General features: G+C 34.5%; 1 protein-coding gene across 5 annotated transcripts in view; it reads right to left on the reverse strand.

Moving 5' to 3' along the window:
- PALLD (palladin, cytoskeletal associated protein) overlaps positions 1–23,418 on the reverse strand; it is a 203,007-nt gene that overhangs the window by 97,055 nt on the left and 82,534 nt on the right. For 4 of the 5 annotated variants that reach the window (XM_029960252.1, XM_029960250.1, XM_029960254.1 and 1 more), the window contains 2 exons: positions 16,881–17,000; positions 15,781–16,114 (listed from right to left, as the gene is read on the reverse strand). In XM_029960252.1, coding sequence (XP_029816112.1) covers positions 15,781–16,114; positions 16,881–17,000 — 454 coding nt within the window. The remainder of the gene's footprint in view (positions 1–15,780; positions 16,115–16,880; positions 17,001–23,418) is intronic. The other variant, XM_029960255.1, reaches the window with a different exon arrangement.

Here is a 23,418-nt window from a genome sequence, read left to right on the forward strand (position 1 = left end):
TGTATTACAGCAAAACTCAGGCTAGACATTTGTAATTCTGGATATTTATAAGGTTGGTGGTTTTTTTCCCCCACCCACCGAATATTTTGAGTCAGGTGTTTGCATGTAGAACATACAGAACCTCTGCCATGGCACATCATCAGATTCTTCTGTGACTTTGATAAAGTCAGGAGGAAGCTCATTACATGATCCCAATGGCTATGGATGCTGAAATTCATGTGCTTACGTACACTGAGCATTTTTGTATGTTTCTATGGTGTTTGCTGATAACCAGCATCATGTTGATGTGTTTTAGTGGAAGCTGAAGGCACACGGCTATGCCTTCAGGGGCTGACTTAGCAGCTTCAGACAAGAATTTACGAGATAAGAAAGTCTGGAAATATCACTACAGTCCATTTTAGACTGTGTTGAGAGTTAAGTAAACATGATGAGTAAGGGGGCCAAAAGGGTAGTTGTGAATATCTCTTTCGAGAGTTAAGTAAACATGATGAGTAAGGGGACCAAAAGGGTAGTTGTGAATTTCTGTTTCTGAGAGAAAACACTGTTTATCCTATATAACTTTACAGAAGAAGAGTTTAATTCCAAGTGAGCATTATAAAAGTAAACAAAAGTTGAAGTATATCCAAACCTCAAAATTCTAAGCAATTTCAGCAAGTGAATAACATCTAAGTCAATATGACAGCTATTTCCCCAAGTATTTAAAATACCACAGAAACAACAATAACAACAAAATAGATAAAATTAAGCATTTCAGAGGACTTCAAACTTCTGTATAATCTCCAATGGCAATGTTATCCTATAAGCAGTTACAAAAATTTATGAATTTCAAAGATGTAATTAATGTGCATGTTTGAAGTAATCAGCAGTCAGAAAATAAAATCATACTTTTCCAGTTATGTTTCCCATTTTATAGGTTTTGAATATTTAATAATAAAATAAAAAGCTTTTTTCTTAAAAGTGCCACGACAGAAAATGTTGCTAGTGAATTCAGAAAACTGGAAAACAGAGATACCTCCATCCTTTAAGTAAGACCAGAAGTGAACTACTGCAATAACACTGTTTTCACTCAAGACTGGTTGAGCTTTCTCTCTGAGAGTATTAATAGGTCATTTTCTCAAAGGAAGTGTGCTACCTATTAGATGTTTAAACTTTCCCTAAACTACAATAGCAACAATCCATGCCATTCCTTTTGGAACTGCATGTGCTGTTGACGCTTTAATTTATTCAGCTATCAGGGAGAAACACACTGCTACTGAAACACAACATTGTTTTCTTCGACCGGATCACCACTTGCATACGTATTGCTATTCTGGAAATCTGAAAAGATTCTGCAGAGATACAGGATTTGCTTACCCAATTCGTATTATAGAAGCTGAACTAGAAAGAGGTGTTCAAGTACTCTTAATTCAGGTTCTCATTAGGATTCTATAGGCTTTAAGCTTAGTACAATTTGTTACTTCCCTCATTCTCTTCCAAATGAAAAAGAAATAATATCATTGCCCTGTATTTGCTGGCATAAATAAAAACCAAATAAATCCTTAGTATAAGAAATCAGCTACAGGTGGAAATTAAAACGGAAACAGGTACAGATAGGAAAGGTGAAAAAATACCAAAGGACTTTCACAATGCATTTACTGGCAAAGTACTTTATGAAAGTCCATGAGATAAACTCAGATAAATTGCCATAAGATCACTACCTGTTAGTGTCTGGCATGTATATTGCACACATGCAACACTATAGAAGAGTATTTATTTCTAGGTTCTATGTCAATCTTTAACACCAGCAGAATAAGCAGAAAATAATATAATGAGAAAGTATTTTTCTGCAATCAGTGAGAAATTTTAAATATTATCCCACATTCCATTTGCAGGTTCAGATATGTTTCTAGTATTTTTACACTTTATCTAGATGTATTTAAAACTATAACCAACATTTGGCATGTTAAACTCACACCTGCCACATTCACAAATTATTATCCGCTTACCATTTGCATGGCAGGTCCTTGGGTGAAAGAGCTGGTTTATCAACAAGAGAATATCTTGCTTAGTAATCAATGAAATAGGAACTGTGGATATACTTAGGTGTATGCACATTGAGATCATATCCATTTCTGCATGCAGAGGAAGTTCTGCATTTACCAAAATCTTAATCACTACATGTCAGTTCCAAGAAGGCAGTAGAGTTTATAGGTGCTATATGATGTTTTTTATATTAGGAAATTGTAACAGATTCTAAGCAATTCCAAAGCTGCAAGTACAGATTATTTTTAGATGGTAAATACATTAACTGTTTCACAGCCATATATTAAAAATGTAGTATTAAGATATAACAAAATTCTAAGCAATCGCACAGACTGAGAATGTCAGAACAACAAATCAGAATGTGATTGTGGAAGAACCTATAGGTGAAACATATTGGATTTTTCACTCAAATAGGCAAGAAAATAACAATTATTCGAACTCTAAGCATGCCGTTAACACAGTCGTTTCTAGAAAACTCGGAATGCAGGGCCTTGTAATGTCAGTGTCATTAAAGCAAACCAGTATAACCATTTAATATTACAAGGAAGAACTTATCCATTCTCTAGAAACATTTTCCATAGTGTACTTAATGAAACTTCTTTAATAAGAATTTTCACATTAAAAATTTAGACTTCTATCCTGCCTCCTTCACCCACTGAGAACTTAAATAATTTGATCTGCATTTTATAGATCTGTCAGGATCATCCAAATATTTAATTCCTCCAAGCAGGAAATGAACGCAAAAGCTACATTATAAACTAGAACTCACAGGCAAGAAAAGGAATATTTACAGTAACTCTTATATTATTGTATTTCAAATGAAAAATATGCTGTGAGTTTTTCCTCTGACTCTGCTAAGAATCCTTTGAGGCCTTGTGAAAACATAACAGTGCAATAAATGCAAAACAGTCCTTATCCTATATTGATGAACCTTATACTAATAGTGGTTCATCTGTCAGATTTTCGAAGACTTTCAATTGTGGAGACTTTCCATCATAATGGAGAAGCAGGGAGAGAGAGAGGGAGAGGGAGAGAGAGAGAGAAGAGGCAGAAGAGAGAACACAAGTGTGTATGAGCGAAAGAATGCAGGAGAACAAGTGAGAGAAAGGAAATGAAGGAAAAGCTACTTCAAGCTGTAGTTACTTCACTTTTTTCCCTATTACTATTATTTTAACAAAACTTTTGGGAAAAGAAAAGGAATTTTAAGAAACTCTTTCCTTTAATTGCACTTTTCAAAGTCTTGAGCTAAAGATTTTTAGTGCAAGCAAGAAAGAAAATTTTTTCCTCTGAATTTGTTATTACTGTGTCCCATCTCCATTTTTTCACAGCAGAAATATATCAACAACTGTAACAGGATTTGAGTAAACTACCACTGGTACTAAATTAACATTAATGAAATTAATGACAACTGTGAACATCATCATACAATTTTAACTGAGTAAGCTTCATCATTCAGTCTAAAATACTTCTGTTTTTTTTAAAATATAGTTTACGTCCTTCAATTATCTTTTGGTTTTGGAAAAGCCTGTAATATAGGTATAAGACAGAAGTAACAAAAAATGCTAAACAGGTTTTAATGGCATTCCACCCATTTTCCTAAATACATGTTTCAGCTACCACCATAATTCTCTAGATGTCAAATCAACATACCTATAGTGTATTGATATTTATAAATTGTATAAAATAGGCAAAAAATAGAGATACCCAGAGAGAACTGGGGAGTAAAGAGTCAACACATCAAAAGTTGTTTTGATTGTACTTCAATCTGCAAACAATGGAAGTTCCTCATCTGACTTCTTTTATTTTCCTTATTGCATTTCATATTATTTCCTAGGTTGTAATCTTATAGGCAATCTTCAAATTTCTGACATGTAATTGCATTTGCCAGATGTTTTACAGAAAACTCATTTTGTCCAAAACTCACTGTTTAATTAAATTCACACACCACAGCACTTATCTGTCTCTAATTGCAATTAAAAAAAAAGGTTTTATAAAATAATCTAATTGAATAGTCCTACTTCTGTTACTTGCATGATTTACTGCAGAGAGGTGAGTTGAGACAGGGGGATGGTGAGCAAAATCTTGATTGACAAAATCTTGCAGTTAAGTAAAACATGAAAAAACACAGTCCATGTATGTTTCTTAAAAAGTTTACAGAAAGAAAAAGAAACTGTAAGCAGAAACACTACAGTAGTCAAAATAGTTAAGGAGAGGGAGAAGGAAAGGGACAAGGAGGGATAAAACTCAAAATTTTCAATCCTATCTTTCAAATACATGCAGAAGGACATGAAAAGTGTTTTCAAGCATAAGTCCATACAATACACATGGATTCCAGAATCAAGATAATGGAGACAAGAGAAACACATTTCAAAGAACATGCAAGAAATTAGTAATTTGCCTGTGTAAAGGTATGTGTAGTATGCCACACACTGAGGAGTACAGATAAATACGTAGATTTCCAGTTGTACTGAGTTGAAGCTATGCATTCTTGAAAATAAAAGGTATTTCATATGGTGCAAATTACCCAACATCATGCAGGTCCGCTTTAATAAGTCTGTAATGAGCAATAACAATTAGTCAAAAGAAGCAAAAATGCAGTGCCTTTTGAGAGGTTATAAGAGTGTTACCAAAATCTCATCCTGGAAGCACAATTATCAGTGTTTACTACCTGTCCAATTCTATCAGCTTCATATACGCTAATTATTTTTCTGACTAAATACACTGCAGAGTTTGCCAAGGATAACTAAAGGACTGACATAAAGTAACAGGCAGGAATTTTAGAACATTCCAGATATCAACCGTGGTAGGTTCTCATGAGTATTTTTTCTTAGACAAACATTACATATATAGTACGTATTATCAAGTCTACCAAAAGGTAAGAAGGTGATTATATTTCTAGTAAACAACTGTTCTACTTGATACAAAAGCCAACCCTTCATTATCCCCTGGAAACATTTTCCGTATTAATCCTTGAACTGTTATGTGTAAACACTGCTATCATCCTGGTCTAAGCTTTAGGCTCTTTTCTGCCTTCACTACTACTAGTTTCAAACCAAATACCCTACTCGACTTCTCCTCTGTAGCCAATTTCTAGACTTCCAACTTGTTATTCTTTCTAGGACATCTCAAAGTGGTCCAGCTCCTGCCTCTTAATATATGCTTTTGTCATTATTCTAGAAAGTATCAAGGCGTTTCCTTGACAGACACCTGCTCAAGGAACATAGCTCCCTCCACTGGATGAGCGTTTTATATTCTTACCTCCATAAAATCTCTGTGAGAGCAATAAGGCTTCTTAGGATAAGAGATATTCAACAGCACTAATACAAGGCTGACAGAGGAGGATCTGCAGCACTTGCTCAGTTCTTAGGTCTTTGATAGATTTTGTTACCTCTATTGATTCCATTTATGACAAATATTTAACACACGGATATTCTGTAACTGAAGTTTCATAGCATGCACATTGAACAAGACAGAAATGAATGCCACTGAGTTCCAACCTCTTGATTTTGTCACCAGAAAACCTTTCTTAACATGGGGCAAAAAATGAAAACACAGATAATATAAGTAAATGCAAAAGATAATGGCAGATATACTTGAGAACAAGGAGGAAAACCTGAAATTACCTACAAGAAAAACTTAGTAGTATAATCACAGTTGGAAGAAGCATGGAAATCATTAGACAATTTCATCACTTCAATACAAAAATGATTAAACTTCATGAGCTAGCACCTCATCCAGCAAGTCTCCTTTCACAAGTGTGAGTTCATATTTCTGCAGAGCACTTTTTAAAACATGGGCATGACCAACTGCAGGTAGATGGGTAGGACTAATTGCAGTGGTTTCTGTGATAAGTTAAGTTCTAGCAATAAGTTTATTAATGAGTAGGCACTGGGAATCTGAGGGTAGCCAGCACTTGAACTTGTAATCACTTTAGCTACTTTTTTGGCTATATATTACACATAAAATCACGAAGCTATTCAGAAGTTATCCTTGTTAAGTAAATCCTCAAATTACCTTCTTTTTTTTATTATTATTTCTTGAAGGAAAGAATGATAAAACAATTACTACTCAGTCCTCATAATGTTGCAGATTGCAAGCCAAAGACATGTAGCTTTGAAATCCTATTCAAACATAATTACTGTTTACCCCAACTACCATTCACATAATTATGCTTACGCTTGTTAAGAAGAACTGTAGTGTCCATAGTACTTGAAAGTTCATATTATCAAAAGGAACTTCATAACTTTATATTTATCTATCCAGACTTTACAAAACAGATTTTCCAAAGAAAAGGAGTATTGACAGAAGTACCTTTAGCCAGTACCTCTCTGTCTTGTACAATCATACTCATTGATCTTTTATTTCAATTTCTTGATTAATTTTTTTATTCAGCAGATAAGACAATAAAAAGTACTGTCAAAACCTGTACAAAAGGGACAAGCAGACTTTCTAAATATTTTAATTTTTTAAAATTTAAATTTTTATTTTTTTTCTAATTTTTTTAATATTAATCAATTTCCATGCCATGTCTGAGTTGAGCAAGGATTTCCAGTCTCTCATTTTGGATTAGAACACTAAGTGCTGTATTCAGAAGGTTTTTTAAATTTCTCAACAGACCTGAGTGCCAAAGGAAGTGGTAGTGCAATCTTCTGTCCTATTAGTTAAAAGTTCTTAACCTGAATCAGATGGGACCTTTCCCTAGGAAGTCACTTAGAAGGCAAAGATGGCAGATACATTATTATTGGAACTTTAAAATTTAGTGTTCCTCTTTTCTTCTTTCCTGCAAACCAAACACAAAACTATGAACACCACCTGTCTCAGTTTTGCAGTGTCATCTTCATTCATAGATACAGTCAAAGTGAACAATCCTGGCAAATGGATTTGTCTGCATTGAGACAGAGTAAACAAAGGTAGTTTAAAAAAAAACTATATCTCTTCTCACCTGCCTTCCTCCTTCCAACCAGCAAAAGATGATATTTTTACAGTTTCAAAATCATGTGTAGATTGGATATTTATGTGGTCAGGGATGAAACAATACCAAGACAAATATAGTTGCATGCCATATTCAAAGCCATGTAAATATGGAATAAGCACAAATGATGATTAAGATGCAAGGACTAGCATTCACGGAAGCATTTAATCCATTTGTTTGAGGACTCTATCCTGTTATATCAAGAGAATCCTTCAATATTTCTACAGGAACTTCCTGCCCAAAATCACACTGAGAACCTCTCAGAAAATTCTTGGAAGTACTGAACACTTGGATTTGCTTTGCTTGATCATTTTCAAGAATTAAATAAATAGTTATTTAAGCGGAAGGAAAGGAACAGAAAAAATCAACAGAAATGTTTCAAAAATCAAAACATTTCATTCCAATACTTTTAGTTCATGATTACCAAAAAACTACCATAAACTGTTTACAGATGGATGATGCAACACTCCCTCTTATATTTTCTGGTTCAAAGGTATATCATACACTGTTGGCATAGTGTTCTACTCGATCTCATTACAGAAAAAAAACCCCTGCCTTAAATGCATGATCTGCCCCCCACCTTTACTGTCTTTTTCTTAGAAAAAAGCCTACTTTTGGTACCTTGAGGAACTGGAGGTGACAGCTGGTAACAAAGATATGAGAGAGGTAACAGAGCTATGAAGCAAGAGCCAGGCAGAAGAGAGTGGGACAGTACTTAAAAGTTTAAAGAATGTCTTTAACTAAAAACTTAAAATGCACAGACTCAAACAAGTGACTGAACCTGTGCACTCATACTCCAGAAGGCCAACCATATCCTAGGCAGCATCTAAGGAAGCATGACCCCCTCCTACTTCACTCTTGTGAGACCCCACCTAGAGTACTGTGTCCAGCTCTGGGGTCCCCGACACAAGGACATGGACATGTCTGAACAAGTCCAAAGGAGGACCACTAAGATTCAGAGGGCTGGAGCACCTCTCCTACAGGGGCAGGCTGAGGAAGTTGAGGTTGTTCAGCCTAGAGACGAGAAGGCTCTGGAGAGACCTTAGAGCCACCTAACAGTACCTAAAGGGGGCTACAAGAGAACTGGACACATAGTGATAGGACAAAGGGGAATGGCTTTAAACTGAAAGAGTGTAGGTTTAGATTAGATGTTAGGAGGAAATTCTTTATTGTGAGGGCAGTTTGGCACTGGAACAATTTGCCCAGAAAAGTTGTGGATGCCCCACCCCTGAAGCATTCAAGGCCAGGCTGGATGGGGCTTGGGGCAACCTGGACTAGCGAAAGGTATTCCTGCCCACATCAAGGAGGTGGGAACTAGATGATCTTTAAGGGCTCTTTCAACCCAAATAATTCTATGATTCCAGTAATTTTCCCTCATGTCCCTGTTTGTCCTCTAACCCGGATTACTTTCAGTAATTTTAAAATAAAAATCTGAAAAAACACAGAAGTTCTGTGTGCGTATCATGATGGTGGTGCACACACAGTACACATATTTTATGGCTGTTTCAAGGATATTTGACTTTTCCTGTTAAAATACTGATTAGATTTTTATGTAGACAGGATGTACAGTTAGGTGTCTCCGCTTACTAAAGGTCAGAAAACATCAGTGCCAAAAGGAGAAAAAGCCTAAAAAAAATATATCACCTTTAACCTCTCTTGTTGTTGATATCTATTGTTACAAAGAGATTCAGACTTATACTGCTGCAGATTTTAAAAGGTTTAAAGTTCATTTGTGATTACCCTTTGATACTATGTTAACGAAGACATCGGTAAAGAGGAAATTTCTCAGCAATAACTGCTGCTGGTTTTGGATCATGCTACTCCTTGGTCTGAAATAAGCAATTTCAGGTCACTGAAAGCAGAATACGCATAGAAAACAATCAGTTATTTTTATTTAGAATTTCAATTTACTATCTGTTCTTAGGTTTTTATTAAAGTTACCTTAGGAACTGGAAAAAAAAAATTATATCCTTCTGCCTGAGCAAGCTGCCTTCTAACAGCAGACTGACTAGTACATAATTTCAATATTCAAGGTATTTGTGACTGTATTGAGGAATATGAAAAACATTGACATATTTTCATGTGACTCTAAGCATCTAAATGAGGAATGATGGAAGTCTCTAGGATTACAACTGTCTCATAAAACTGAATTTAGGATAATATAGACAAATAATTTGCAGTATCAGATCCAGCAGAATTTTGAGGGGGAACTGGAATAGTTCTATATCGCTTCAAGTTCATGCAATTTCATTTGAGCTGCTAAACTTGACACACTCAGTTATGAAATTTTCACTCAAGCATTATGTGTTTATATTTATGTTTTTTAACATACCAAGTACAGACAATCTAGTTTTCTCAGCAAAATTGGGTCTTCTTTCTCGTAAGAAAAACAGTGTTAAATTGTTTCCAGTTTTCTAGGAAAGAACCATGGTTTTACAAGTGTTCTTTTAGTCATAAGGATATAAAGATAGAACAGCATAGAGATTTGTAGGAAGATTTAGGATTTAGTATCATTATAAGTTGAAGAAAAGAGAACAATATTTTTTATTCTAGTCCTCTCACTGAGTGTCCTTGCATACGTCTTTTAACAAGTAGCTGTCTCTCAGAGGCATTTTTCATCTCTCCTACCTGTAGTCATCTCTCTAATATACCACAAAACATTCAGAAACTTTGTTACACTGATCTATACTTTTTTTGGCAAAAACAAACCCACACTTTCCTCATTCTTTAAAACAGATATAGAGCATGATAAATAAATGTGACTTTCAATCTATATTTAATAACACTTCCTATTTCCGCTCTTCCATCTTCCAGTGCTCTCAGAGTTTTACGCAGTGATCAAAGATCACTAAGGAAATCAACTAACATCCTGTTTTAAACCAACCAAATCTACTGCATTCAGTCCACAGGTGTGCCATGAGGCATTATAACTTTTTATTCCTTCTCAGAATTTGCAACTTTTGTGTACGAAAATAGTCTGAGAAAATGCAGAAAAACTTCTATTTGTATAGTATATTTTCTCATAGTTTCCTCTATTTTCATATGTTATTTGTTATCAGTAAATTATAAACCCTAGTCCAAGTGCCTGTTGATCACAGAACTGGCAATGCTTCACAAAAATTTAACCTTAGTTTAACTCCAATCCTATTAAAAAAATATTTGTATAAAATGAGAGAAACAAAAGCATTATGAATGAACCATTAATATAACAATTGTGAAAACTGTTGTAGAAAATACTCAGGACTTGTACTATAATCAACTTTATGTGCAGTTATTCTGCTTTATATTGTGATAAATTTAGTTAGCATTAGTTATTTCTACTACAGTAGAAAATATGGTTAGATCAAAGTTTTATTGTGGGTTGACTTTGTCAGAAAGATAAGGATCCAAAGGTCCTTATCGATCTTGAAAGAACACAGCAGATGAAACAAAAGAAATGGATCTGGATGGACATTTGCTCATGAATGCAAAGTTACATGTTTACTGTGAGCACTAACTCGTAGACAGAATAAGGTTGTCACAATTTTCTTACACAGATGGAGATTGTCTTGTTCATTTCCAAGTAAAACTACAATTTAAAAAAAAAATACAAATTTGAATTTTGCTCAGCCTTATGGAATATGGGAACCTCAATGATACATTATGCCTTTTTTCTATCATAAACTATTACAAGGGATGCTAAGTAATGTCTTATTCTCTATAAGAGTGCATCTTTGTAATGTGATTTTTCAGACTCCATTGTTTTTTGATTCAAATTCTTGTTTGCATAAGTTCACATTTTTGTAAGAGCTATGTTTTCTTTTACCTTTGCATTTCTGTAATAACAAAGCTTTCAATATCCACATTTTTTGCTGTAGCAAATAAATCTCGAGTACATATTGTACATATGTCTGATTGACAGTTCTAATTCAAAATTAATAATATCTGCTTTTATTTTTAAGTTAACTTTTGAAGAAGTATGGAAAACTCACTAGGACATAATTCATTGTTGAATCACATGTAAGTGGTGGGGACTATTTTTCTCTTAGTTGGGAAGGTCTGTTACTTTTTGTTTCATACAAATGATGGCAGCAGACCTTTGTTTTGTGCATCATTCAAACTATGAAAAAATGGTTTTCTCTTCAGGTTTTTATTAGAAGATGCAATAACTTTGAACAAAAACTGAAATAATTCAGTTGATTAATAGTCAAGCTAAGCATTTCTGTGCTCAGTCCTTCCTAATTTAAACTGTTACAACAAATCACATTCATATATACTTTTCTAGAATTGGATGGAAAACAGTTTTCCTACATGACATGTCTTCTCACCATTTCCAGAGTGTTGCTGCTCTGCATAAGAACAAATGTGAAGCGTTCAAAGCTCCCAGTGCAGGCATTAATCACTGAACTCTTGCCTATTCTCACATGTTCTTTTTCTATTCAGCTCTTCCCAATATAGTCTAAACATTGCCTTACTGCTTGCAGATATCAAACACAATTATTAAGGAAATAATAATTTCTTGCAGTATCTTTAATACACAAGGCCTGTCAGGACATAAGAACTTACAAGGAAGCTCAATATTAAGCAAAATGCTAGCAGAAAGATCAAGTTAATAATAATTTCAGTAGTGAGTGAAAATAGTAAAATAAACATTTTAATAAAGAGTGTAAGAGACATTCTAGAAATGACTGAACCAGCATCTTTGCAAAAACATCTGTGGCATTGATTACAAAACACAAGAAACCATGAAAGAAAACTCATTTGCTGAGGAATGGAGACTGAAGTGACAAATTAATCAGCTCAAGAAATACTGTCACTTCACAACCAGAATGAACACAAGTGCTTTTAGTTGAGGAAGTTCTATCATCTCACACAGCAGTGACTTTGATGTATATCAACCAGATTAACTCCTTATCTTCAGGAAATAATTTTAATTATAATCTCACCTTTTCCTTACTGATGTTACATATGAACTGCTTGATAATCCTTTAATTATGTTCATGGTTAATTCCTTCTGTATATAGTTACAAAACCAAAAACTTTTGAATACATTATACTCCCTCCCAAAAAAATTTCAGAACAAACAGGAAACAACATAGCCACATGCATAAAAGAAAATACTGATGATCAACAGATTCATAAAAGGTGAGAGATTATAACTTACTGCTTTTCACTTTTAAAAGATATTCCTTTTACAAAATCAATACCTGTCTTTTATTTTCACTGCAAAAAAGCATTGTGAAAGAGAACTGTGTGAAATGGAATTCAGTAATTCTGACAATTCAGCTTCACAGCATGTGTGATGCACACCCATACGGAATACTACTTGTCACAATAATACAATGAATAAAATTTTGATCATTCTACAGGGGTAGGTATTGCTGTCCTAGTTTTAAAGCTGTCAAACATGACACTTCCTGCTGGCTCCCTTTGAGTTTATTTTAGTGAATTAACTACAGAAAGAAGGCTATCGCTACCTGCAGTTGATCTCTGCATCTGCAAGAAAGAAGCATGGAAAAGAATAACTCCCATTAAGTTTACACTCTTTTGGAATAACTCTCCAACACAAAGGGGGTAAAACAGGAGACATCTGAAGAGAAGCTCTGCTCTCAGGAGACTCTGGCACTACACTGCAGTTACACTGAGTCTATGAACCTTAAAATGACAGTTTGTTACAAAGCCAACAAACATCACACAGGTACAGCCAATAACCATAAGAACAACATCTTCTTTTCTGTTACTGCTTTAACAGACACATGGAAAAACAATAGTAATATTAAGCCACTTGAAGTTCTTCACTTGAAACCATGAACAGGTTATATACAGCTCTACAGGACAGCGTTGTGTCTTTTTTGGAGACATTCACACTGAGGATTCTGAGGGGTTTAAGGCAGCACTTTCACACACACAGGCTACACACTGAAATCAGTATTAACACCGTTTGCCTAATTTTGAGAGATGCAAAGTATATGAAGATAACATACATTAATGGGGATCTTTTGAAAGGTCATCCATGAATTACACCAATATTGACTGGAAAAGTCCAAGGCACAGTAATAGCTCAACCTTCTCAAATAGGCCACAGCAGCAGAGATTAGAATTGCAGAAAGCAGTTTTTTTTTTGGTCTCAGTTCAAAAGTTTTTCTCTATTCTCTACAGAAACTTATGTTGCAAACAAGGCAACATGAAACGTTGTGCCTTTTAACCATGTTTAGCATTATTGTGTTCTAAATTTCACTTTAGAAAAATATCTGGCATTGACTGCTTTCCCAGCTTATTCTATACATACTTTTCCCAGAAAATTCTTTATATTATCACATTAAACTCTTTCAAATATTCTCAGTACCAGAGTCAGGGGATAACTAATAATGGCTTAAGAGTTACTAAAGTGTCTTTAACCACAAACTGAACATTTTCTAGGACCTTACAAACACTTTCAAGCCTGAAAACAACTGCAGTAACTCTCTCTAGCATGTCAGCTCTTGCATTAGATTGAATTGTTGTAAATCATTATTTATAGGTGTTGGTTACCGCTGCATTTCCAAGATGCAAATATATTTCATACTTCAAGAAGGTACTCAGTCTCTCCTTCTTGTAAAACTAAAAATAACAACAACAACAACAATAATAACAATAAACCATCAAACCAAAACCAGCCCATTATTCCCAAACTCTTTGCAAGTACTTTCAGTGTTGGCTGAATAAACTGTTTTCAGAGAGTTCACAGCTAAACCTGCTAAGTAATTTATGATTTAAGACAAGCTTGAATACAAAAGCTTCTTTGGGAAACTTAAAATCAATGTCAGTCTTCATGAAAAATAAAACTTGTTAATGGTATTCGGAAGCTTCAAGCTTTCTACATCGCTAAGACTAATTTAAAGGTCTAAATATTTTTTAAAAAGGCTGTAATAAATGTGTTTGCTATTATGTCATTGCTAGTATATGCTGATTCTATCATCTAATATTCTGTGGACAGATGCAATTCCATAGATGAGTTCTTTTCAAGAGGGGTCATTCTCATGGTTGAGATAGCTACTTTACTACTCAGCTAATTTTAATGTCATTATTTTGTTCACTTTGATTAGGGATGCAGTTTTCCAAATGTCGAAAGCTCATTTCCAGTCTCTACAGTCAGAAACTTCTTTTTCTTCTCTTATTGGCACCCTTTCCTTTCATTATGCTATCACTGTGCTTGGGAGCAAACAGTTGGCTGAGGGGAAGGCAAGATTTCAATTTCTGATGGCAGCATAGAGTTACACTTGTTTTCACCAAGAAAAACATGTATCTTAACTGCAATCAAGATCAACCTCTTGTGCATCAAGTGTTGTTAATGGCAAAATATAGGACTCAGGTGCAATTACACTAGGGATTCCAAGTCATCAGTTTGGACATCAGTGACTGAAAGGATTTTTTTTAAGAGCATCCCTCCCACATCACTCTGTAAAACATTCACTTCTGTTTATATGTTGACTCTATGTTAAAAAACAAAACAAATTTTGCACACATACGGTGAACATTGTACAATGGCAAGTCTTTTACACCACCTTCTTTCCTTTATCTCAGGCAACCTCATTTCTGGGAAAGAAAGCTCTGGTGTGAAATTTACTTTTTACTGCTCTGCTGGAGCTGCTATCTCCTTTCTTCACAAGTGGGTCTTGCAACAGATATGCTTATTCTGTATCATATATCATCTGCAAGTTGCCATTCTCAGCAACCTCCCTCACGTACATGCAACCACCACCAAATATACTGCTATTTCATCACTGTCTTTCTAGTTCTTCCACTCCTCCTTTTCTTCTACAGTTGTCAAAGACTACTTAGAATGACAAAGAGCAATAGAAAGAAAAAGTGATGAGATTAGATAGGGAATACTGTTGTCTTGCTGCCTCAAGCATGTGTTTTTGTGTGTTTAAATTCAGCATGAGTACTAAAGGAACAGCATTTTTATATCTCAAAGTTATCTTGTGAAAGCATGTAATAAAGCAAATGACCTCACTAAGTTTGAAGCCCATGTTTCATGTTTCCTCTTAAACATATTTTTATAATTAATAATTCCTTCTGACTATTGATGCAAATGAAATAAAGTAACATTTTAGTTTCATCACATTCCAAAAATTATTGAGAGAGATGTAAAAGAGGACTCTGCACAATGCTAAAATCAAGCTATAAGTTAACATTCAGCATAAGATCGCTCATGCATAAGTGAGGTATCATCACTAACATAAGGTAAAAATGTTACTATAACTTTTTTCTGCTTCTTCCTTTCTCTTTTTCTAGAGCTGTGACTTTTAAAATTTTCAGTTATAAGAGAGCTATTGTAAGCTGGCTGACAGTATATTGAGATCCAGGTTATATATAAATATAATAAATAATAAAAATATTACACACCTGAATATCCACTGAATACAGAGACCCAAGAACATTTAGAATAAGAATTGCTAGCCATTATTGAAACAGAAATAGCATTCAAAAATCTCAGGCCACTATGATCTTTAGGTACAGTGACCAGGGATAAAAAGGCACAGAGCAACAGCCACTACCACTATTTCTCTTTGTGACTTTATCTTAAACCTCTCTAAAGACTTTGGTAGAAATAATGTGCTTTCCTTTGATGTAGCACTATGTAAAGAACACAACTCTCTTGTATTCATCTCTTTGGAACATAAATCACAGCAGCAAGGAGATTGTTCAAAGGACAGGCACAGTCATTGACCATTGGTCTAACACTAGATTGCTTCAGAAAAAAATTTGCTGTCAACAAATATTAAGTTTATAGGAAACAAAAAAATGCAAACAAAAATACTTACAGCTTTGGTTTGGCAAGCACAGGTGGTGGTTCCTTTGTGGGTGAAAGCAATACAGCTGGAGGTGGGATGGATTTATCACCATTTGGCTTGCTGTTAATCATCCCATTTACTCCATGAACAGGATGGATCCCATTTGTTTTTTCCTCAGATGAATTGAGCTGTTGTTGAAGATCTGTCACACTAGATTTTAACTCAGTGTTGTTTGCTTGGTGGGCCTCTGTATGTTTCTTAGGAGGAAGCTCAAGACAGCTAATTTCAACTGGAGGAAGTGATGGGAAATGATGGAAATCATCATCTCTTATCAGTGATTCATGAGTAGAGCTTTCCAAGTTGGCTAAAAGAAACCAAAAAGAAAGCCTTTTCAACAAATCACAGACAAAGTACATAGCACATATATGCTCTATTTTCAGTTTTTTAAAGGTGAAACATCTTTGGTTTTGTGTAGATATTTTTCTAGTCCTCCTATTGATAATTTATGCTGAATTAGATACATGACTGGCTATTCACTTTCTGAGTTTACCCCAAGCAAAAGGCACAACTTATGGATCTCTAAATCTATTCAGGAATCCAGCCACTAAATGAGATTGGAAAGTACAGACAGCAACAGCTGAAACAGCACTTCATGGAGTTTCAGGATCATTTCAGAACAAATAATTTAAAAAAGCTGATGAAGTATGTATACGTGGCAAGTTTGCAATGGCAGCTGGATTAGTGAATCCCACAAAAATATATATGGAAACGTATAAAAAACCTAAACATGCCACATCACAATGTTTTATTTTACAAAAGGCATATGCCACCTTTGGTAGCATAATTTCATCTGCTTTCATTTTGCCTCTGCTGCCATCTAGTCTCAAAAGCCTAATGCTTAAAAATATGCCAGGCTTGTAGCAAATACTTTAAAAATATATTTCATGTTAATAAAAATATTAAAAAGGAAATGAGCCAAATAAAAGATTCAGTTTGCTTTATATGAATGCTCAGAGGTTGACAAATTCCTCTTATAGCAGTCATTTTCCACATGCAGATTGATAATTTCATAAGTAAATTAATTATGTACAATTTATGATTAAAAACTCCTCTTTCCCTTCATCACATACCTGAGCAGACTACTAGTTGTGCACTGCTTGTTACTGAACCATGTTCATTTGTTGCTGTGCATGTGAAAATTCCTGAATCTTCAGGAAAAGTTTCTGCTATTACAAGGGTACATATCTCTTCTGGAAATAAAGAGAAGAATAAAGTGCATCATAAACTATTTAAAATTCCATGTAATATTTTCCATTGTATGTTAAAAGGACACCAGAAAGTGCTCCTTTTACAAAGAAATGCTGGGAGAACTGCAAGAGAGCTTCCAATATAAATGTCTTTAAGGAAAATCACTTTGAGTCTGAAACAAGTAAATTAATCAAGCTAAGTTTTTAAAACTGTTTCAAATAGTAATTTTGCAGTCTCAAGTCTGTGCAGTAATTTTACACACTTAATATCTCATTTTTATGTATGATAGTACCAATTAATACAAATCAATTTAGTGGTTTCCATAAAGAATTAATCCTTGCAAGCTCTTTTTGTGTCTCTAAATAACATCTCCAGTACAAATGTCACACAATTTTTCTTTCTCTTAATTTTTTTCTGTTTAATGCAACTTTTCAGATGAAAGTCCAGTCTCAGTAAAACCAGAAAGTATTTTATTAACACTTCAATTAAATCTTCTGTATAGACTAATCAGAATTAAAACCTCCAGATACATAAATATTCCTCTTAATTCAGAGTTTGGGAAAATAATTTCTGTCTCTGTCTGCACAGAAGTGAGAATGGATAAATTGAAAACACAGTACAAAACAGCATCCCTAGAAACTCTTCAGAATGCTGTGACACAAACACGTTCTGTCTGAAATCTGTTATTTCTACTTTGCTAAGCCATAGTTATGCTTTGATTATACCAGGGCCTCTGTCAGAAAAGTTTCATGAAGGATATTAGATTGTGTCTCACAGTAATTTTTTCTAAATCAAGTCCATCCATTGATAATGGACATAATTAATTATTTGGGCATATTTTTTCCTGTGTTTTCAAAGAAGCCACTTTATTTTATCTCTACTTGTAATGGTAGTCTAATTTTTTAAAAATTTTACAATATAGCTAATCAACAATCCTACTATTAACACAACATACCAAGAGAATGTTATACCTGTACAATGCTACATTGTGTGTTTCCTTAATTAATTAGGAGTTTCTTTTGCTTATGCTGATTGTCTAGTCCCAAAACCAAAGCAGGGAAGTTTTATAGCATTCAGTTTAAAGAAAAAGGCATTTTGCAATTTGAATATTTGCACACACAATCCTACATATTATCAAAAAATTAGTTAATAAAAGCAAACTGTAAAGTGAGAAAAAGTATTTTAGAATCTAATAACTTCCACATGAAAATTATTCTGCAGAGGAGGTTCAGTAAAGTCAACTTACTTCTTATAGTTCAAATAAGGAAAACATTTTCAAATAGTGCCTTTGTGTGTGTGTGTGGTGGGGGGGGGAATGATGAACTGTCTCATTCAGACAGTTTAAAAAAATTATGAAATTTTTCCAATTATAAATGACAATATATCAAAAAACTTCCTGTACTAGAAGTGAGCTAAAAATGAATGACTGACTAAATATTTGGCACAGAGTTGTTTCTCAGAACATGCCTTTTTTTTTGGCAACACAGACCAGTATTTTCTGTGTAGCTGCAAGAGGCATGCCTGGTAATACTGTAGCACGTTGGATCTTATCTGACCCAGATGAAGATTAATGACTCATGAAAGGTCTTATCAGGAAAGTAATGGGTAACACAAGCTAGTTTTCGAACTACTGAGATCAGCTTTTTTTAGTCTTGGTGTGTCATAAGCACTTGAAGCCGTATTGTTAACCACACGTGTTTGCTCCTGGACTGAATTGACTCTGGGGATGCAATCTGATACACACAGCATACTAGTTTCCTGTTCATTTAATAGCAGAATTCTGAAAGCATGGTACTTCAGGACTGCAGAAGATCAGCCCACCAGGCTGAGAACTGCTCTTTGAATGAGGGCAAAGGCACTATAAAACATAGCAACCAGCAGAACTCCTATTTTCCAAACAGCAGAGCTAATTAATGCATAACACTCTTTCAGTTTTTTAAGTATGTAAAATGATCACATGAGAAGAGCTAATATTCCCTCTTCAGTGATAAAAGAATTCTAATGGGTTCTACAATGATGTGCTTTGTTTGAACAGGTATATTTTAAAATTATATATGGTAAATTGCAGCTATCTTTGTAAAAAAAATTGAAAGTAAATTAATGATGGAAATCATCAGATTTTAAAATCCAGTCTTTTCAGCCAGATGAGCAAACTGCAACAGATTCGTTATCAATCATAAGAAGACTGTCTAAACTGAAAACATAAAAAACATAAGAACAAATCAAAAGGCAGCTTGGGCAAAAAGCATATTGCCATCTTCTTTATCAATTTTCCTCCTCCAAACCAAGAATCAAGGACTTCCAGGTCCTTGCTAAAAGGCTTACTACTATGGAAACCATAGAAATAAAATACCAATTTGGCAAAAGAAAAGTTCTTTAAAGATTTCCTTAACACACTCTGGATGCATAGTGCTCTGAGTATTTCTCTAGCTTTACATCCTGACTTACGTAATTACTTTTCTTTCTGTTAATATGCTAAGTAGAATCTGAAGATATGAAGTAAATAATGTCTGTTCTACTTCCTGGCAATCATCAGCTGACAAATAATTTCATCACAGAAATGTGTTCCAGAAAGCAGCTCTGAAACGCTGCTCTCAGGGCCTTAAAACATATTTAACGCTTGACTAAATGAATACAAAAGCATTTTGTTCATTGAAACATGTAAAATGCTTAGGCATGCAAGTACTTGACTGCTTTGTCAGTTATTTAGAAAGAAAGGTTGCATTTTACAGAGCAATTCTTTCCCTTTATGGTTCACGAGCCCATTAGGAAGAATAAACTTTGGTAAGAGAGAAAACTGCTGCATTTTAACAAATTTCATCACTGGCAATGTGTTTACTTCAGAATGTTTCTTTGTATTACATTAAAGGTAAAGTAGTTCTTATTATCTGCAACTTCATTTCCAAATGGGACCATTAGCTTCCTCTACTGTAATGCACATTCTGTTTGGGAAAATACGTACGGTCTTTTGTCAGTAGTTGTTCATTACTACGCAATGAATAGAGCTATTTTCATAGATGTAGGTTAAAAGCCGTAACTTTTCTGATATACAGAGACAGTGGGTAGTCACAGTGGTGGTTTCCTGGTAAAAAGCCAACAAAACACAGCTCTGCCAACTTGTTGACAACTTGTCTCTTATTCTCCGTTGTATTCCCCAAACACTTAAGTCCAGTTTAATTGCAAACCAATATGCCCATCGGGTAACTCCTCATCTAGGTATCTGTTCATCTTTTATATAAAGAGAATGGGGAAATGAAAGTAGAGAAGAACTGAATATGCGAGTAGCATAATAAACAGTAGTACAGAGGATCTGTAGAAGCCTTAACGTGCAATAACATATTGAAAAATTGTATTCAATGTACCTGTTTCTGATGATCACTACTGCATATACCTTTACCCAGTTAGGCAGCAGTTCTGGCTTATTTAATAGGCTTTATGTCACTCAAGGAATGAAGAATAAAGTTTTTAGAAGATGCACAAAACTGACTATGTTTGAAGATATCTTAAACAGCGTTTCAAAAATACGGAGAAGAAAACAGAGCAACAGCAAATGTGATTGTGAGCAATAAAAAGCAGTTTTAGGGTGTAGAGCCTAGGTTACAATATATGTAATGAATAACCAAGATGTCAGCTATCTAGCCAGTTTGTCTACAATAAATAGGAATACAGTTGTGGCAACACAGACTTTAGCCCCTAAAGCAGTGTTCAGGTTTGAGGAGAAATTCAGTAATTTTTCAGTGTCAAGGAAATGTTTATGTTAAAGCTTACACTAATGTTTATGTTAAAGCATCATCACAGTTATGATGCTGTAGGTGCCTGAGCCAACTAGTCAGGTGTATACATCAAAGCTGAAATCAAAGTATTCAGCAACGTAATTGTGATGATTAATGTACTCCAATAAGCTTTAAATGTTTACAATTGGAGAGAAATAACAATTTATTTTTTTAAATCACATAGTACGAAAAGATCAGATATTTGCTTTGAATTTGGAAGCATTAACAAGCAAGGACAGTCATAGCAGTCAGATTTAAGATGAGACCACTGACAGGACTAGAATTCTAGAGGTAACTTGGGAGTGCAAAGTACAGTTAAAAATGTAACTGACAGGCAATAGCATAGAAGTTGACCAAAAACCACCTTTAGTGAAGGAGAATTTTAGCCTATTTTCAGTTTTTATCTTCATTTGGTATCTTGAGATATGGTTCCTTGGAGATCCTTCTCTCCAAGCCCTTTGCTGCTCAGCAGTGAAAGAAGGAGACAGACTCTTGGTCATAATTCTTTTGTTTTCACTAAAAAATGCAAGGATGCAAATGCACGTTAACCTACCAAAGTTGCCGTGTTTTGAATTTCATCAGCTACCAGAAAGATTATTTGGTGAACATACACAGTATTCTGCTTAAGGAAAAAAAGCATGTATATGTGGCAATTCCCTGGCAATTTAAGCAAAATTACTTCATATAGTTTTCTTCTTACATGCCATTAGACAATCATTTTAATGTAATTCAATACCGTTTGTGGCTGTCTCCAGACAGCTGAGTAATGGTCAAAATATCAACAGCTGGCAAGTGATTCCATGGGATTTTTCATTCTCAGGCAGCCTGTTCTTTGAAGGATTCAATCAGTATAGTCAAAATGTCCAAGAAAGAAGTACAGAGCAGGTACTTTGACAAACTGTGATGTTGGCTTTGAGTAGTCTGACTAACTATTAATTCACAAAGCAGTCTGGAGAGCTTTGTGATGCAAACTGATTTCTGTCTAGACAGAAGAAGGAGTGCAAAACACATTAGAGTAGATAGAATGTACCAAAAAAAAGGTAGTCAAAAAACCCTGCTTCTTAATTTCTTACCTGTATGAGTTCATGGAACATTTTTCTTTTAAATCATTAGTACTCACCTATCAAAGGATAACTGATGTTATTGAGTGCTATAAAGTGTTTATTGATGGTTGGACTTTGGTTAACAACCCACTATTAAAGTCACACTACAAGTTGTTACAATTTATGTAAAATTCTGTGGATGTTGTACATGGATATGTTGGAAAAATTTTTAGAAAAATGTCTGTCTTTCAAAATTTTGAATACTTATTTAGCATACACACTTTTCCCTAACAATCTTGCACATGTATTCATCATCTGTAGTTGTGTGTTTGCTTATGAACAATTTCCTCTGCATGCATTGTTTAGTCTGGCTTCTGAGAGTATGAATTACATCACAAACCAGTGCTGTACCTATTACGTTTTTGATACCCACACCCAGCTTCTTGTTGTCGAAATTTTAAGATTCTCCATGACATCCTAAAAACCAGTGCTACTTCTTATCAGTATTACTACTAATATACAAAACATTGCTCATTATTTATGCCAAAAGGAAATATTTATATTTTGCCCAAACTTTATTTACATTTCCTTTTCATGCACAGTGTCAATTCCTGCAAAAATGATCCGGTAAGTGTACTGTCATTAATTTTGGTAGTGAGTAAGAGATTTCTTAAGGGATAGTACTTAGCTCAATGCATCCAGGGAGAACAAAATATCAAACTGAAACTCTTTCATACATTTTGGGTGGCAGGAAGGTGCTCGTAAATATATATCACAACATAATTATAAGCATGATAAAAAGAAAAAATCCAACAACAAATCAGTCAGACTGCTGTCGGGCATTCACTACTGTCATGTCTATTAAACTGCAACAACACAGACACAAAAATAGTGTTTTGAGGTGACTTCCTATTCTTGCCTTGACACCTACTTTAATAATGGTTTGAGATACTTTGATATTAAATAACTTTTCTGTACTTGGGAAAACTCAAGAAATGTACCTTTCATGTAAGAATCCATTCCCTAGTACTCTCTAAAAGGCTTCAGGTACCTTCTCCCAGGGTCTGCAAGCTAACCAGAAATGGGAAGGAGAATATTCAGCACTATGAACTTGAATAGTGCAGGTATGTGAGAGGGCTGGCAAAGTGATGACGTTCTGGGATTCAGAATCTCACTCTCTATTTCCCATTGCAGGTAGTAGTTATGAAAGGAAGTTGATAGCTTTGTGAACTAACATGAATATTCTTACTTCTTCCACAGCAGTATCTGTCATATAAGCTATGCAAACCTTGCAACTAACAATATGAAAATTACTTAGTTGCTCATGAAAAAAAAAATCATCTAGCAAGAAGCATAATATATGTACTCAACTATTCACGCAAAGGAATTTGAACCTTTTGTTTCCAGAAAAAAAGTGCTTCTCCTTTCTACTAGATAACACCACATTCTGACTCTAAAATATTTAGTTCACCTAGCATTATACAGCTTATATTGACTAAAGAGGGTGAAGAGGTAAAAAAAAAATTACCAAAACTAAGCAAACAGTATTGATGAGTTTTGACAGAACAGTTTTAAACTGGATATTAAAAAGAAAAACCCTAAGA

This window comes from Manacus vitellinus, unplaced genomic scaffold (genome assembly GCF_001715985.3).
Source record: "Manacus vitellinus isolate BGI_N305 unplaced genomic scaffold, ASM171598v3 scaffold_0_pilon, whole genome shotgun sequence".
Taxonomy (NCBI): Eukaryota; Metazoa; Chordata; class Aves; order Passeriformes; family Pipridae; genus Manacus; species Manacus vitellinus.